Consider the following 16,622-nt stretch of genomic DNA (forward strand, 5'->3'; position numbering starts at 1 on the left):
GCTTGGTAAGGGCTGAGTGCAGGGACAACGATCACATAGCTTCCTGCCTACCAATAAGGATGCAATGTGTAGTGATATGGAGGAGACGCCACCCAAAGTGGGGCATGTAAACTACCACGGGTGAAACCATGTGTTTGTCTAATGCAGCTGTACTGACCCTCTGGGCAGAATAAACTTGGTTTAAAGCTTTCCGTTGACTTTGTACTCTGGAAATTAGAACCTAACATATCCTAATTCACTAGTTCTCTCTGCTCTGCTCCACCAGGCCTAGTTCTATCTGCTCTGCTCCACCAGGCCTAGTTCTCTCTGCTCTGCTCTACCAGGCCTAGTTCTCTCTACTCTGCTCCACCAGGCCTAGTTCTCTCTGCTTTGCTCCACCAGGCCTAGTTCTCTCTGCTCTGCTCCACCAGACCTAGTTCTCTCTGCTCTGCTCCACCAGGCCTAGTTCTCTCTGCTCTGCTCCACCAGGCCTAGTTCTCTCTGCTCTGCTCCACCAGGCCTAGTTCTCTCTACTCTGCTCCACCAGGCCTAGTTCTCTCTACTCTGCTCCACCAGGCCTAGTTCTCTCTGCTCCACCAGGCCTAGTTCTCTCTGCTCTGCTCCACCAGGCCTAGTTCTCTCTACTCTGCTCCACCAGGCCTAGTTCTCTCTGCTCCACCACTCCTAGTTCTCTCCACTCTGCTCCACCAGGCCTAGTTCTCTCTGCTCTGCTCCACCAGGCCTAGTTCTCTCTACTCTGCTCCACCAGGCCTAGTTCTCTCTACTCTGCTCCCCCAGGCCTAGCTCTCTCTACTCTGCTCCACCAGGCCTAGTTCTCTCTACTCTGCTCCCCCAGGCCTAGTTCTCTCTGCTCTGCTCCACCAGGCCTAGTTCTCTCTACTCTGCTCCACCAGGCCTAGTTCTCTCTACTCTGCTCCCCCAGGCCTAGCTCTCTCTACTCTGCTCCACCAGGCCTAGTTCTCTCTACTCTGCTCCCCCAGGCCTAGTTCTCTCTGCTCTGCTCCACCAGGCCTAGTTCTCTCTGCTCTGAGTGAGAGAGAGGAGATCCAATAGAAGTGGCTTATGAATTCAAGTCTGGCAAAAAAGCAGCTAACTAGATTACAGTCATTTCCTATGGGAAACAATCTGCTTGTAGGGGTCTGGATGTGATGTAACAGAACAGTAATATCTGGATAGGGAGATTGTAGATAGATATATACAGATGTTCTGTCTTTGTCTGTGTGTGTGTGTGTGTGTGTGTGTGTGTGTGTGTGTGTGTGTGTGTGTGTGTGTGTGTGTGTGTGTGTGTGTGTGTGTGTGTGTGTGTGTGTGTGTGTGTGTGTGTGTGTGTGTGAGCATATGGGGGTGTGCATGTGATTTTAGTGAATCTGCAGTAACTGTTGTATAGTAGCTAGGACCAGAGCTAGATGGGGCTTGAGGCTTTGAGGTTTAATCACTCTATTTGTAGTAAAGCTGTGATTGAAGTTTAACATCTCTAAGTTATTTAATAACGCCTTTTGTTCCGCGTAGCAAGGCAAGGAACTATAGCTGTCATGATCGAGCCATACTACGAACACTCTATCTCTCCTTTCTCTCTGTCTCTTTCCTTCTCTCTCTCTCTCTCCTTTCTCTCTGTCTCTTTCCTTCTCTCTCACTCTCTGCTTTCTCTCTGTCTCTTTCCTTCTCTCTCTCTCTCTGTCTCTCTCTCCCCCCTTATGTCTCTCTCTCTCTCTCCCCTTATGTCTCTCTCTCTCTCTTTCCTTCTGTCTCTCTCTCTCCCTTTCCTTCTGTCTCTCTCTCTTTCCTTCTGTCTCTCTCTCTCCCTTTCCTTCTGTCTCTCTCTCTCCCTTTCCTTCTGTCTCTCTCTTTCCTTCTGTCTCTCTCTTTCCTTCTGTCTGTCTGTCTGTCTGTCTGTCTCTCTTTCCGTCTGTCTGTCTGTCTCTCTTTCCTTCTGTCTCTCTCTTTCCTTCTGTCTCTCTCTTTCCGTCCGTCCCGGTCCCGTCCCGTCCGTCTCTCTCTCTCTCTCTCTCTCTCTCTCTCTCTCTCTCTCTCTCTCTCTCTCTCTCTCTCTCTCTCTCTCTCTCTCTCTCTCTCTCTCTCTCTCTCTCTCTCTCTCTCTCTCTCTCTCTCTCTCTCTCTCTCTCTCTCTCTCTCTCTCTCTCTCTCTCTCTCTCTCTCTCTCTCTCTCTCTCTCTCTCTCTCTCTCTCTCTCTCTCTCTCTCTCTCTCCACCTTATGCAGCACATAAATCGATAGTACAGCCTCCTGTACTACAGTATAATCTGGCATTACATGAGACCTTTACTCCCCACAGAGTGGAATCAGAAGGGGAATGTCACGTTGCTCGGCTCTGTGACACATAGTGCACAGCTCACAGGGCAGGAGCACCCACTGGAACACCATGTCACAACCCCAACATCACCCCCATCATGTCCAATCTAGTGAAGAGTCACACCTGGATCTTGGGGGGAAAAGCGGTTGGAGGCTGGACCAGGCTATTGTTCAGCGTTAGAACCATTGAGCTCAGCGATACAGAGACACACTTCACATCACACCTCCCAACACCACAATGTCCAATCTACTGCTGGGTCACCCTAAATCTCGTTCAACCCAGGGCCAGGTTACTGTTAAACAATGTAGAAAACACATTTTACCACAATCTTCCACCTCAAATACATGTCGGTTGGTATAATAATAATCTCAGAGCACTATGACGAAAGCTACAGTGACAGTTGAATGGCAAGAGCTCTCGGGGGGGGGGGGGGGGGGGGGGTGGTCTGCCCTCTTTCAATGGCACCACAGGAATACTGACATTCTATTCACACTCGGCGCCACTTAACTCTCAAGCTGTACTGAAATCAGCAGGCATACATGGGAATAACACTTCCTCTCTGCTCGGACCACTACAGCACAATAACAGATAGAAACCCATGTAGAGCGTGGGCTTTGAAAGAAACCAAAACATGTCCTGTGTTACTCCCATCGCTCTTTTCCCCCCATCCCAACCTGAAAGGGAGGTCTATTGAAACAAATAATACCATGCATGCTCATTTCAAGTAATTCAAGTATTTCACGAGCAGCATCCCTAACAAGAGTAGAAGAGTCTGTCAGTCATTGCAGTGGATCCACTCCCCTGAGAGACCGAACCCCCCCCCCCCCCCACTCTCCAAATGGAGTGACATCTAACGAAGGAAAAGGTGTCTCTTGTTCTCTCAAACACAGAGGAGAAACAGACGTAGGGTAACGACGTAAACCCTCCTGGAATACTGTAGCCGGTAGCGCTCACTGTCTCCATCCTCCAGAGACGTAATGCCGTATGCCGTCCTCGTCTAATGATGGAAAGTAGACAGAAAGCAGCTCTATCTAATGGCTCTTCCACGTCACAGAAACCACGTGGTCTGAAAAAGCTTCAGCTGCAGCTGTTTTAGCCACACAAATGAAGTGAGGAAAGAGAACTTCCCCACAAAAAAACGACTGGTTCTAGACACCTGGTCAAGGTAGAGCTGTTTGATTGTCTTTCATGGCTTCCTTCCCTCATCTCCTTTCCCTCATCACCGCTAAAAGGTAAAAGGACTGGATCGATCTCCAAAAGGTCTGGATAGATCTCCTAAAAGATCTCCTTTCCCTCATCACCGCTAAAAGGACTGGATAGATCTCCAACGTACTGCTTTCATCTATCATGCACTACCAGGCCAGTAATCATAAAGGAAAAGACACAAGGAAAGGAGACTAGTTGAGACTACTGAGGCACCACCAGTCAGCGGCAAGAGATGGTCACTCACCTGCCACAGAGTTAGGGCGTGGCATCACCAGGGAAGAAGTGCTGTGCGTGTGGCGCTGTGGGAGGGGCCTCTTGGCTGGGGGCGGAGTTCTGGGTTCCTCTAGGATGGTGATTTCAGACCTGGGCGGGGCCTCGCTGGGTCCTGGCAGGTCGTCCTTGGCGACAGGAGGGCAGGAGTCGCCTCGGTGCCCGCCACGCCCAGGGCCCCTCCAGCTGCCATCTTTGCTCAGGTCCAGAGTGGAACCACCGCGATCCTCATTCTCAGGAGAGCTGGTGATGGTAGCTGAGGCACAGTGGGAATAGACAGGGGTAAGGTGATTACAAACGACAAAACCAAACTGTTGACTCCTAATGAGTGCCTTTTGGAAAAGATCAAGTTAGGAATAGCTGTCATTTAGGATGAGCTCAAACTCTGCTTCAGTTCAAAGTAGTTTTCCAGTCTGGTACGTTATTGGCAGTGACACTGTATTGAGTTAAAGAGTAAGAGTCCGATCATCAGTCACATCAACAGTGACGAGACATCAGTCACACATCGACATCATCGCAATCAAACGCGTGTACTGTGCACCCTTTGCCCTTTTTGTATTTACCGAGAAATACACGCTCTATTTAGGGAGAAAGATGTCCTATTTTAGAAAGTCCAGACCCATACGCAGCAAAGACAGCAACGTCCCAGTTTTGTCAAGAGGGAACTGAAGCCTCTCGACTAAAGTGGCACAGGCAAAAAGAGCGAGAGGGAGTTGGGCGATAGAGAGACTTGACTGAGAACTCAAAGCGAGGTGAAACAAGTATCAACTATCTCTATTTCTTCAGTGCCGAGGCCCTTATCTTAATCAGGATTGTTGACAATGTGAGTACTGAGATATATTATTGAGATATATTGATGACCAATGGAAGGATGAGACGGTGTTTATTCTTCCATTTAGATCTCACAATCACATGCACATATGCATTATTTCTCAGGAGGTGAGAAGAGAATACAACACAGAGAAAATATCTGAATTTAAATTGATCCAACTATGGGGATGATGGTCTATATAAGCCACTCACCTATGATTCCGCTATCCTGGCTCTCAAGCGTGGAACTGGGGCTCCGGCAGGGACTGGGGCTGAGGAGGGTCCCACCTGGGCTGGGGCTGGGAAGACAGGAGGGTGGCCCCCCGGTACTGCTGCTACCCAGGGTGGAGCAGGGGCTGTCTGAGCATGGAGACGTAGTGCTGCAGGTCAATGTGGAGCATGGGCTCACCGCCTGGCCAGAGATATTACACTACAGCCAGAGAGGGAGCGAGAGAGGGAGAGAGAGAGAGATAGGCAGAGAGGGATGAGAGAGAGAAGGGTGAGAGAGGGATGAGAGAGAGCGAAAGAGGAGAGATAGGCGATATCAGTCAAGTAGAAAGTGAGGAGAGATGGATAGAACGTGTGGCAAGAGAAGAGAGATATAGAAAGAGAAAGGGCAGGGAGAAGAGAGAGAGAAAGAGGTGTTTTATTTAAAGCTCTGTCTATGGACCAGTATGATCAGAGGTATAGACCCTGTTGGCCCCCTTTCCAGCTGTCCCCAGGTTAATGTATGGTATATAGGTCATTGTATATAAGTGTGTGTGTGTGTGTGTGTATGCCTGGGTGTGTGTGTGTGTGTGCATGCCTGTGTGTGTGTGAGTCAATGTCCCCCTCTCCTCCCAATGTCCCCAAACCCCAATATCTGCATCCTTCTTCATTTGTCTCCAACAACACCCGAACCCTACATTTCCTAGGTCCTATAGGTCTCAACTCATCCCAGCACACGTTAGAGAACGTTCAGCTCAGTGCTATTCCCACCTTACCACCTCATCAGTTATCTGAACCAGGACACGGTACACTGCTCACAGCCGGCACATTGTCTCTATAAAACTGGCTCCATCTGGAGCTCAGGTGGAGGAAGGAGGTTAGGAAAGTGGGGCAATGCTTAAACGGTGAGAGAATGATACAGTACAGTATATAAACCTCCTGCAGGCTCAACAGCATGTGGCGAGCCAATGCAACAAGATTAAAAGCAAGATAATCAACTGACATCACCTTATGTACACATTCTTTAAAGAAAATGCCATTGCAGTATATACTTTCAAATATTAAGTCAAGAGTGCCTCTGATTTTCTTTTTCAACTGGTAATTTACCTTCAAAGTTGTAGTTTCTAAATTTGCAGCTTAACAAAAACAAACTCTCAATCTTGGTTATCATACAAAACATGGCCTTTAAATCTAATTAAAGAAGCCATACTAAAACTCCTCACGTCATCTGCAAAGAAAACATATGAGCCTCATTTTCATATTTCTGACATCTGACTTTCTCAGTCAGTCTCCCTCCTTCCTTCTACCCAACCTTCCAGCAATCTTTCATTTCACATACCTTCTTTTCCCTCCGGTCCTCCATGGGGGTGCTAGGCGAGGCTGGGGTCCCTTCTCCCAGTAAGAAGCCCAGCCTGGTCATCAGTTCCTGGGTTGAGAAGGAGGAGGAGCTGGGCTGGAGCTCCGCGTGCAGCTCTGGAAGACAGATGGAGAGAGATGACAGACGAGCGGATCGCTGTGAGCAGCATGATACGACCACACCAAACACACACACACACACCGTTCTGTAGCCCAGCCCAGTTCAGCTCAGTTCCTCCTTCCTGCCTTTCCTCCTACCTGGCTACGTCGATTGGATGGAGGATTATGTATACTATGCCGATGGAGGAGAGGTTCATGTATGCATCCACAGGTCAGCAGCAGCAGCAGCGCCGGTCGGCCTCATTACCGATGAAGAGGCTGTGCCTTTCTCAGTCCCTGGCTGCATGACTGAAGCAGCTCTGTCTGCGTGTGTGTCCATATGTGTATGTGTGTGTGCCTGCTCAGCGCTCCCGGGTTGGTTAGGAGACAGACGTAGTATCTCAATGAGCTCAGCTCAGCCCTGGCCTCCAGCAGAGGGTAGGCGCCATTGCACCGCCGTCTTTGGCACTGGCTGCCCCGTCCGGACAGATTGGGCTGAGATGAGCAATATGGTGCGTCGATACATCACTGAGAAGGGCCTGATGCCATGACCTTTCACCTCCAGGTCGCCACTGTACATATGCAGAGGTGGATGAGGAGGGGGTGTTCAATACGACACCTCTATATCCTGTTTACATACAACAGTGAGTTGGAAAATATGATGATGTCTAGGAAACAGAGATACTATTGAGAGAGATGAGGAAGAAGGGAAGGATTGTGGGAGGGCCGAGACGCAGCTTGTTGGGCGTTAGTTACTCTCAACCCTTCTTGGGTTAGACACCTTCTCATCCATCTCTCCCCTCAATCCCTCTTGGGAAAAAGAGTTCCAAAAGGTGAACCCTTTTTGGCTCCAGGTAGAACCCTTTTTGGATTCAGCTAGAACTCATTTGGGTTCCATGTAGAACCCTCTGTGGGAAGAGTTTTATATAGAACCCAAAAGGGTTCTACCTGGAACCAGAAAGGGTTCTTCAAAGGGTTCTCCTGTGGGGACAGCCGGGGAGAAGCGTTTTAGGTTCTAGAATGCACCTTTTTTTCGAAGAGTGTATTCCTCCATCAATTCCCCCTCTCCATCCCTCTCCCCCACCCTCAAGCCCTCAGGATCGCCCCATTCTTTCAATCTCACTGTCGATATCCTCTCCCGCCTCCCCGCCTCCACATAATCCATTACTCTCTCCAATGAACCGTAGAGATGATGCAATACACAGTAAGCAAATAAGAGGAAACAGCCACCACCACTTCACTATTGCATATCCCTCCTCTCTTCTCCGCCTAAAGTCACAACTCCATCTCAACTTCCTCCATCTCTCAGACAAGGGGTGGTGATGAAACGAGGTGACTGGTTAGACGAAAGGCAGGCACCAGCACCTTTCCTACACAGCAGAGATCACACGCAGAGCTGTTAATCACAGACAGTGAGAGAGACAGAGGGACAAACAGATGCTTGGTGGCACACGGGGCTGGACTGTCTGCAAGAGATCTGACTGTCTGTCTGGAGCTCCTGATTGAACGGTGTACATTACAAATGGGAAAGAAAAAGAGACCGTCAATGCAAGGATAGTTGGGTGCCATCTCGGATAGAAATTAAAACAGGGTATTACCTGAACTAAATGAATCCTGTAATGTCACCCTCCATTATCCAGCTTAATGGAAGTAAAGTAGTAAACCAACCGTAGTCACAGCAACTGTCACATTAGCAGCTCCCTTCCACATTATCACTCTGATACACGTTCTCTTTCTGTGAAAAACAGGCATCTGAAGTCTTTTGGTCCACACTGGGTTGTGTAATAGACTGGGAGCTGGAGCACGCTTGGTTCTTTCTGGCAGAACGTTGTTCAATCAAATCTTAGCACACTTCAACCCACTGTGCACAGACGTCAGTTCAACGTCTATTTTTTTAATTACATTTGCTTGACATTTGTACATTTGCTTTTTCACTAACGTGAAATCAACAACAACAAAAAGTCACCAAGACATCAGATTAAGGTTCAAATTTGGGTGAATAAAAGATGAAATTCCCTCACGTTGCTGACTTTTTGGATATCCAATCATTTCCCCACGTTGATTCAATGTCATCACATTACATTTTTTTTGGGGGGGGGGGGATAAAATGATGTGGAAACCAGTGGAGGCTGCTGAGGGGAGGACGGCTACTAACAATGGCTGAAATGGAGTCAATGGAATGGTATCAAACGTGGTTTGCATGTGGTACCAGTCCATTGACGCCATTCCAGCCATTACTATGAGCCGTCCTCCCCTCAGCAGCCTCCACTGGTGGAAACGTTGATTCAAACAGTTTCTGCCCAATGGGAAGGCACTCTGGTCAAAGCAGAGATCCACAAAAACTCAGAACAAGATCAGACTCTGCACCCTCCGTCTCAAAGAAACAACACCTTCAAATACGGGGAGAAATTCATTCCTCGTCATTCTTATCCGACAGGAGTATTCTTGTTTTTTTGTGCAAAAGAGAATAACGATGTGGCCTGTCAAAGTCATTACCAAAGTCAAAGTCATTACCGAACCCTACACTGAATACACTCAAATGTATTTTACAGCTATTCATTTCTAATCATTAATTTGTTTGAGTCTGCTGAGGTGGTTTTGAAAGGCACACCTAATCATCTTATATGATGTTAAAATTATACCTCTGCACCATTCAGGGTTCATTAAAATTCATAACGAGCTAAGCACATGGAAAAGCAAATATTGAAAACGCCACATTGAAAAGTATTGCAAATTAACACAAGATTTTGAAGGAAATGGTAAGTAAATGTATATTATAATGATCTATATTTACTTTACATTCATAATGGTTATTGGAGATACAGTATGGGTCTATGTGGGCAGTGGAAAATGGTGGTTACTGTTTAAAAACGCTACATTCAAATCACACAACTGTGGCTAAAACTAAAATAGACAAACCGAGAGAGAGAAAGTGAGAGGGAGGGTGTGAGAGTGAGACACAGAGAGAGAGAGAGAGAGAGAGAGAGAGAGAGAGAGAGAGAGAGAGAGAGAGAGAGAGAGAGAGAGAAAGGGAGAGAACGAGATAGACTGCATCCTAAATCTATCAGCCAATGTCTCCATCCATTGCCTAAGTGCCCAACTGCTTTCCCACCTGAGGTCAGGAAGCTATAATCAGTGAATCTATGCGTTCAGCTCTCCATGGCACTATTAGGAACAACACCTCGTAACTAAAACCACCAGACAATATTGAAAGCTTCATCAATCTAACTCTGACCTCTGAGTGACAAATTCCAGGAAGGGGGTTCGGAATGATTGAAACACACAGCTAACACACCAGCACGCTGTCGCCGTTGGTTATGAGAAGCAGAGGGAGAAGAGCGGTGCTTGGCAACAAGAGGACATGAGGATGCTGGAGACAGGCTGCTCCGCCTCAGGTCTGGCCCCCAGCCTCTCCACATAGACAGCTGTGCAGGGGATGGCTGGCATTTACACTGTTACCCTCAGCACAACTTAGATTTGGCAGGTCAATTAAACACATGGGCATGGACACATGCATCCACGTGCACAAATACGCTTGCACATACTGTACACGTGCATTTGAAAAAATAACAGCAGGCGCTAAATCAACTAACATTTAAACAAAACTATGGAAGATTTGTTCTCTTCTGTCCTCTGTACCTCTCTTCCTCCTTTTCCAAATGTACCGTACCGCATATCATTCTCTCTCCTCCTCCCTTCGTCTCGTCTCTCATCCACAACTCTCTGTGCAGACACGCTCACCTCTCTGGGAAGTCTTGCTGTTGTTCAGAGCGAAGACGAACGCGTCTCCGGGAAAAGAAGGACTCTCCACATACTCCAGCTTCCTGTACGGACCTTCAGTCAGAGCAACAAAGAGAGAGAGAGAGTGAGATGGGGGGTAACGAGAAAGGGAAGAGAGAGAGAGAGAGAGAGAGAGAGAGAGAGAGAGAGAGAGAGAGAGAGAGAGAGAGAGAGAGAGAGAGAGAGAGAGAGAGAGAGAGAGAGAGAGAGAGAGAGAGAGAGAGAGAGAGAGAGAGAGAGAGAGAGAGAGAGAGAGAGAGAGAGAGAGAGAGAGAGAGAGAGAGAGAGAGAGAGAGAGAGAGAGAGAGATGGGATTTGCAGTGGGGAATTTGAATTTCTCCTTCTCCAGTTGGGAGAAGCCAGCATGAACTCGGATACATGCAGTACAGTATAAACTAATCCCTGTGATGATAACAGCTCAAATCGCCAACGTGAGTGTGTGTGTGTATCTGTGTGTGTGTCTGTGTGTGTTGAGGTAAAGGTCCACACTACTACAGTAAACTCGAGGCTTCAGCTTGACGCACACCGCACTGCCACCTAGTGTTACTCAGCTAGAATGCCGAAGACACAAACGTTGAAGACATCTAAGCACAATCTTCCAAAAAAGGCAAACAGTTCCTTTCCAAAGCTGAGCAGCGGGGGGCTGGGCACTGGGTCACTGAGTAAGAGGTTGAACTGTAGAGAGTAGAAACGCAGTTACTACATAACCATGGCCTGCCACTGACAAATCAAGGCATAGTAGAAATAATCAAAAAGCTAATGACATACTATTTGCATTCTAAACTTCCCCAGCATTCAGTCCTTGGAGATGCAGTGAGTTGTTGTTATTGATGTATTGTATCCTGGACAGCTTGTACATTTGACAATGAGATTTGAGCATAATCTACTATATTTCCCAGGGGAAATAAAGTGCTAGCTGTGTGAATAGCCTTTAATCAATCATTAGGCATGTACTGGCTGTGCTATAAACCCACTGGGCTTAAAAACCAGGCAGAGCCATCACAACCTAATCTCCACAAAGAGCACACAAGAGCCTGTCAGAACTGTGGGAGCTACAGTGTGTGTGTGTGTGTGTGTGTGTGTGTGTGTGTGTGTGTGTGTGTGTGTGTGTGTGTGTGTGTGTGTGTGTGTGTGTGTGTGTGTGTGTGTGTGTGTGTGTGTGTGTGTGTGTGTGTGTGTACAGTATAAGTCGGAAGTTTACATACACTTAGGTTGGATTCATTAAAACTCGTTAATCAACCACTCCACAAATTCTTGTTAACAAACTATAGTTTTGGCAAGTCGGTTAGGACATCTACTTTGTGCATGACACAAGTACTTTTTCCAACAATTATTTACAGACAGGTTATTTCACTTATAATTCACAGAATCACAATTCCAGAGGGTCAGAAGTTAACATACACTAAGTTGACTGTGCCTTTAAAGAGCTTGGAAAATTCCAGAAAATGATGTCATGGCTTTAGGAGCTTCTGATAGGCTAGTTGACATAATTTGAGTCAATTGGAGGTGTACATGTGGATGTATGAAGGCCTACCTTCAAACTCAGTGCCTCTTTGCTTGACATCATGGGAAAATCAAAAGAAATCAGCCAAGACTTCAGAAAAAAATGGGAACAATTTCCATACGCTTGAAGGTACCACGTTCATCTGTACAAACAATAGTACGCAAGTATAAACACCATGGGACCACTCAGCCGTCATACCTCTCAGGAAGGAGACGCGTTCTGTCTCCTAGAGATGAACGAACGTACTTTGGTGCAAAAAGTGCAAATCAATCCCAGAACAACAGAAAAGGACCTTGTGAAGATGCTGGAGGAAACAGGTACAAAAGTATCTATATCCACAGTAAAACGAGTCCTACATCGACATAACCTGAAAGGCCGCTCAGCAAGGAAGAAGCCACTGCTCCAAAACCGCCATAAAAAAGCCAGACTACGGTTTGCAACTGCACATGGGGACAAAGATCGTACTTTTTGGAGAAATGTCCTCTGGTCTGATGAAACAAAAATAGAACTGTTTGGCCATAATGACCATCGTTATGTTTGGAGGAAAAAGGGGGAGGCTTGCAAGCCGAAGAACACCATCCCAACCGTGAAGCACGGGGGTGGCAGCATCATATTGTGGGGATGCTTTGCTGCAGGAGGGACAGGTGCACTTCACAAAATAGATGGCATCATGAAGGAGGAAAATTATGTGGATATATTGAAGCAACATCTCAAGACATCAGTCAGGAAGTTAAAGCTTGTTCGCAAATGGGTCTTCCAAATGGACAATGACCCCAAGCATACTTACAAAGTTGTGGCAAAACGGCTTAAGGACAACAAATTCAAGGTATTGGAGGAGTGGCCATCACAAAGCCCTGATCTGAAACCCATAGAAAATGTGTGGGCAGAACTGAAAAAGCGTGTGTGAGCAAGGAGGCCTAAAAACATGACTCAGTTACACCAGCTCTGTCAGGAGGAATGGGCCAAAACTCACCCAAATTATTGTGGGAAGGTTGTGGAAGGCTACAAGTTAAACAATTTGAAGGTAATGCTATCAAAAACGAATTGAGTGTATGTAAACTTCTTACCCACTGGGAATGTGATGAAAGAAATAAAAGCTAAAATAAATCATTCTCTCTACTATTATTCTGACATTTCACATTCTTAAAATAAAGTGGTGATCCTAACTGACCTATGACAGGGAATTCTTACTAGGATTAAATGTCAGGAATTGTGAAAAACTGAGTTTAAATGTATTTGGCAAAGGTGTATGTAAACTTCCGACTTCAACTGTATAGGTGTGTTCATTAGAAGAACAAAAGCCTGGTGGATGGCTGTTACAGTACCTGGGGACTTGATGCCCATATGTGAGGGCATTATGTAGGACTGGCGATGGACCAGGGGCGAGGAAGGCAGGGAGATAGACTCCCCCTTAGCCAGCTTCCCCCTCGGCCTGCCCCTTGAGGGGTGGGGGTGGTGGGCACGGCTAGGCTCCTGGTAGTGGGTCACCCAAGCACCAGCACCCCTTCGTTGGATACTGTGGCTGTAGTAATCAGTGACTACCGCTAGCGAGAGGAGAGGGAGATATAGTGGGAAAGGTGAGAGAGATTAAAAGGGGTCGGAAAAGAGAAGAGAGAGAGAGAACAAATTAAACTGTAATCAATAATAGGGCCTATCAAAAGGTGTATCTGGAAACGTAAAAGGATAATCCACCCCAAACCACTAATTCCTATGATTAACAGTGTTAAATAACACTAATATGTGAAAACAATATTTTTTGTGAACAAATGTTTCATTTTGTCGTTACAAAAAGGTTGGTAGCAACATGTGAAAATTGTAGTGGAAATCTGTTGCAGTTCAAGTCGACTACAAAACCCACAATGCAATGCTATCTGGGCTGCCTGGCTATTTAGCTAGCTAAGTAGCAAACGTATCTACACACAATAATACCAAAGTCAATATCAGCATGTGAAGTAGCTAGCTATCTGTAAAATTGCCTAAACCAACTGCACTAGCAATTTAGGAGTCTATCTAACCGAGTTCAACCTGCAGTTCATCTCTGACTAGAGTGAGTGCAGAGGATGTTGCTATGGCAACACTGGCCCTTTCCCACCTTTCCCACAGACAGGGCGCATTGTGGGATGGTACTTGAAAGAGAAACTGAGTTGAATCATTTGGTACACTGTTTAGATTGAGCACAAAGAAAGTGTTATTAAATGTGATAGTGTGTTATCCCCTATCTCCAACGAGGAGAACCATGTAGCTCTGACTCGTTCCGACACGATTTCCTGATTTCACAGATGGACCACTTAGAAGTTAAATCATGGGGGGATTTTTTTTTTTAACTTACTGATAGAACATAGGCTTTCACCAAATTGACAGGAGTTTTATCCCTTTAAACAGGTGGTTTATCCCTTTAAACAGTCAAATACATGTTTGGAGCAATAATAAGTGGACCACATCCCCTTGCATTAAGAGACCGGATCTATTCTTGAAGTCTAGTAGTGGCCCTCTGAAGAGCGGACTGCCTACTGGCAGCTCAGGTCTTTGAGGGAAGTGTGTTCTGCTTTTGTCTCGTCTCTACGCTAAATGTAATCACTGCACAGTTGCAATGATGTTAATGGCCTGTGTGTGCATTGCAGTTACTGGCTACGTCTGATGCATAGAGCACAATAATAACACAGCACTAACGGGGGCTGGAGTAATATGTAATGCTACAGCAAAATGACATTAAAGCAGTCCGTTGAAATTTAGCATGGTTTATACAGTAACCTCATTCCTGTGGAAGACAAGAGAGACAGATGGTCATCTACATTACATAATGCATTTGAACGACAATCTGCAAGGATACACACAGCCTTAAAAAGCAGAATTTACAGGTTATGGACAAAACCAACATTACTAGGTAGGGAGTTGCTATAACTTGATTATGATTAGTTATAAATTCAGGGCCCCTAATCGTGCTGCAAAGTTTCCATTCTCCTTCTCTGATGCCTCTGAGCGAGCCTCCAGGCCACAGCCTTATGGGAAACATATGCTGCTCATCATGTAGTCAGGGAACAACTTTCTCTCTCAAGGCTTTTAATCCAATCCCAGTCAGCTTCACACGACGTATACCCATAGGCTTGCTTAGACCAGGGGTCGCCAATTACATTCAGCCGCGGGCCAATCTTTCCTTGAGCGGATGGTCGGGCGGCCGGAACATAGTTATAAATAATTTGTGCACTACAAATTTACCGCAATAATCCCAAACAGATATACTGTAGTATTAGACACAAAACATAATCCTTTCAAACCTCGATTATATTGGGATACGATCACATATTTTCTCTATTTATGCGTGGGAATACTTGGGAACAGATTTCCTACATTAAAATCACTTTGAGAGGATTTCCTGGTGATTTTACAGCCTTTTATGTCCAACAACAAAAATGTTTTAAAATGTACATGCCATTACTAGCATGGCAGTCCACCTTTTGGACTAAATCTAAGGACCTAGAGGTATTAATGATAGATTTAATGGTAGATGGTAGATGAGACTGACACAGTTCTCTGAGTTCTGTAGCTCGTCAACATTAGATGTATTAAATATTTAATGTGCAATATGCTGACTTTGTACCCATATATCTAGAGTGCCTTCTGATTTCCCCCAGACTTCTCTAGGGGTGAACACTCACGTTATGAGAAACTGACAACACCCTTGTTGTTACCTCACAGAATGGAGCTAACTAGTAGCTACATAACTACTGGAAAGAAGCACGACTCCACAGCGGAAGCACACGAGGCCCAGCATCAATCTGAATAATAGATTATAGCCTACCAAAATAAAGAGGGTTGACAAAAATTATTTAGAACTGGTAAGAAAAAGCTATATACTGTAGTTATAACCGTTGCGCCTGGCATCTACTAGCATACCCTGTTCAAAGGCATTTGAATATTTTGTTTGCCCCTTTGAATGGCACACATACACAATCCATGTCTCAATTGGCTCAAGGCTTAAACATACTTCTTTAAGCTGTCTCCTCCCTTTCATCTACACTGATTTGAAGTGGATTTAACAAGTGACACCAATAAGGGTACATAGCTTCCACCTGGATGCACCTGGTCAGTCTGTGTCATGGAAAGAGCAGGTGTTCTTACTAATTTTTGTATAGTCAGTGTACATCCCTCATGACCCAAAAAGTTATTGATAATTTCAGTATCTTCTTTTTGTGGGTCAGGGCTGTTTGTTTAACCCACTCCAACTTCTCGTGACACACTTTAGGTCTGAGAGGAACTTACAGCAGTGGGACGCGGCATTCACTCCTTAATTAGGCTAATTGAAATGGCTCTATACTCAAACACCCGGGGACAGAAAATTCAGAGCAGCCAAGTAGCTACCGTCTTCAATTAGTGCGAGTGCTACTAATGTCAAGGATTGGTTTCACTTCACCAAAAACGATGTCTGCCCCGAGACTGATACGACACAGATAGTACCTAGATTCCAGAATCATCCCCATGGCTCCAGAAATCCATCAGTTCCCTATCGGCAAAAATGTCAACCCATCCTTTTATCAACAAAATCATGTGACATTATTATAGTGAGTGAAAAGGTGTCTAGTAACCTGTCACAAACTGTAATGGGTGCAGTGTTGTTTGTTCTCTTTCCTACCTGGATCCCTCCTGCTCCTCTTCTCTCCTTTCCTATTCCTCCCGAACACTGCTTTGAACATGTTCAACTGATTACAGGGAGTTCTGTGAAAGATAGTCAATACAAATATATTATTCCCTCTGCAAAAAGTGCTATTGTAGTAGCATGACCATATACTCCTAAATGAGGCAACACTAGTCATAGGAATATATGGATTATGATGAGCCCTAACGTATCCTCATCAGGCACAGTGGTCTGGAATGAAACCTGACAAAAAGGGAAATGTGGAGAATGGTACAAATGAATGGATGCAGCTCAGTGACAAATGGATTCCAGATTAGCAAAGGTGAATAGCAGAAAATGAGACTTGAAAACAAATGCGAGGCACATGCCGAAATACGTTTATTTCATCTAACGTTATTACTTACGAATTAATTCACACACGACACAGTAAAAAAAAACATTTTGTTG

At 45.7% G+C, this 16,622-nt stretch overlaps 1 protein-coding gene across 2 annotated transcripts in view; it reads right to left on the bottom strand.

Moving 5' to 3' along the window:
- Positions 1-16,622, bottom strand: part of LOC139532213 (protein TANC1-like) — a 50,445-nt gene that overhangs the window by 33,553 nt on the left and 270 nt on the right. For both annotated transcript variants that reach the window (XM_071329572.1, XM_071329571.1), the window contains exons 2-7: positions 16,173-16,255; positions 12,868-13,086; positions 10,000-10,092; positions 6,143-6,276; positions 4,810-5,026; positions 3,761-4,042 (exon numbers count right to left, since the gene is read on the bottom strand). In XM_071329572.1, coding sequence (XP_071185673.1) covers positions 3,761-4,042; positions 4,810-5,026; positions 6,143-6,276; positions 10,000-10,092; positions 12,868-13,086; positions 16,173-16,233 — 1,006 coding nt within the window. In that variant the 5' untranslated portion in view covers positions 16,234-16,255. The remainder of the gene's footprint in view (positions 1-3,760; positions 4,043-4,809; positions 5,027-6,142; positions 6,277-9,999; positions 10,093-12,867; positions 13,087-16,172; positions 16,256-16,622) is intronic.

The sequence above is a fragment of the Salvelinus alpinus genome, chromosome 10 (genome assembly GCF_045679555.1).
Source record: "Salvelinus alpinus chromosome 10, SLU_Salpinus.1, whole genome shotgun sequence".
NCBI lineage: Eukaryota > Metazoa > Chordata > Actinopteri > Salmoniformes > Salmonidae > Salvelinus > Salvelinus alpinus.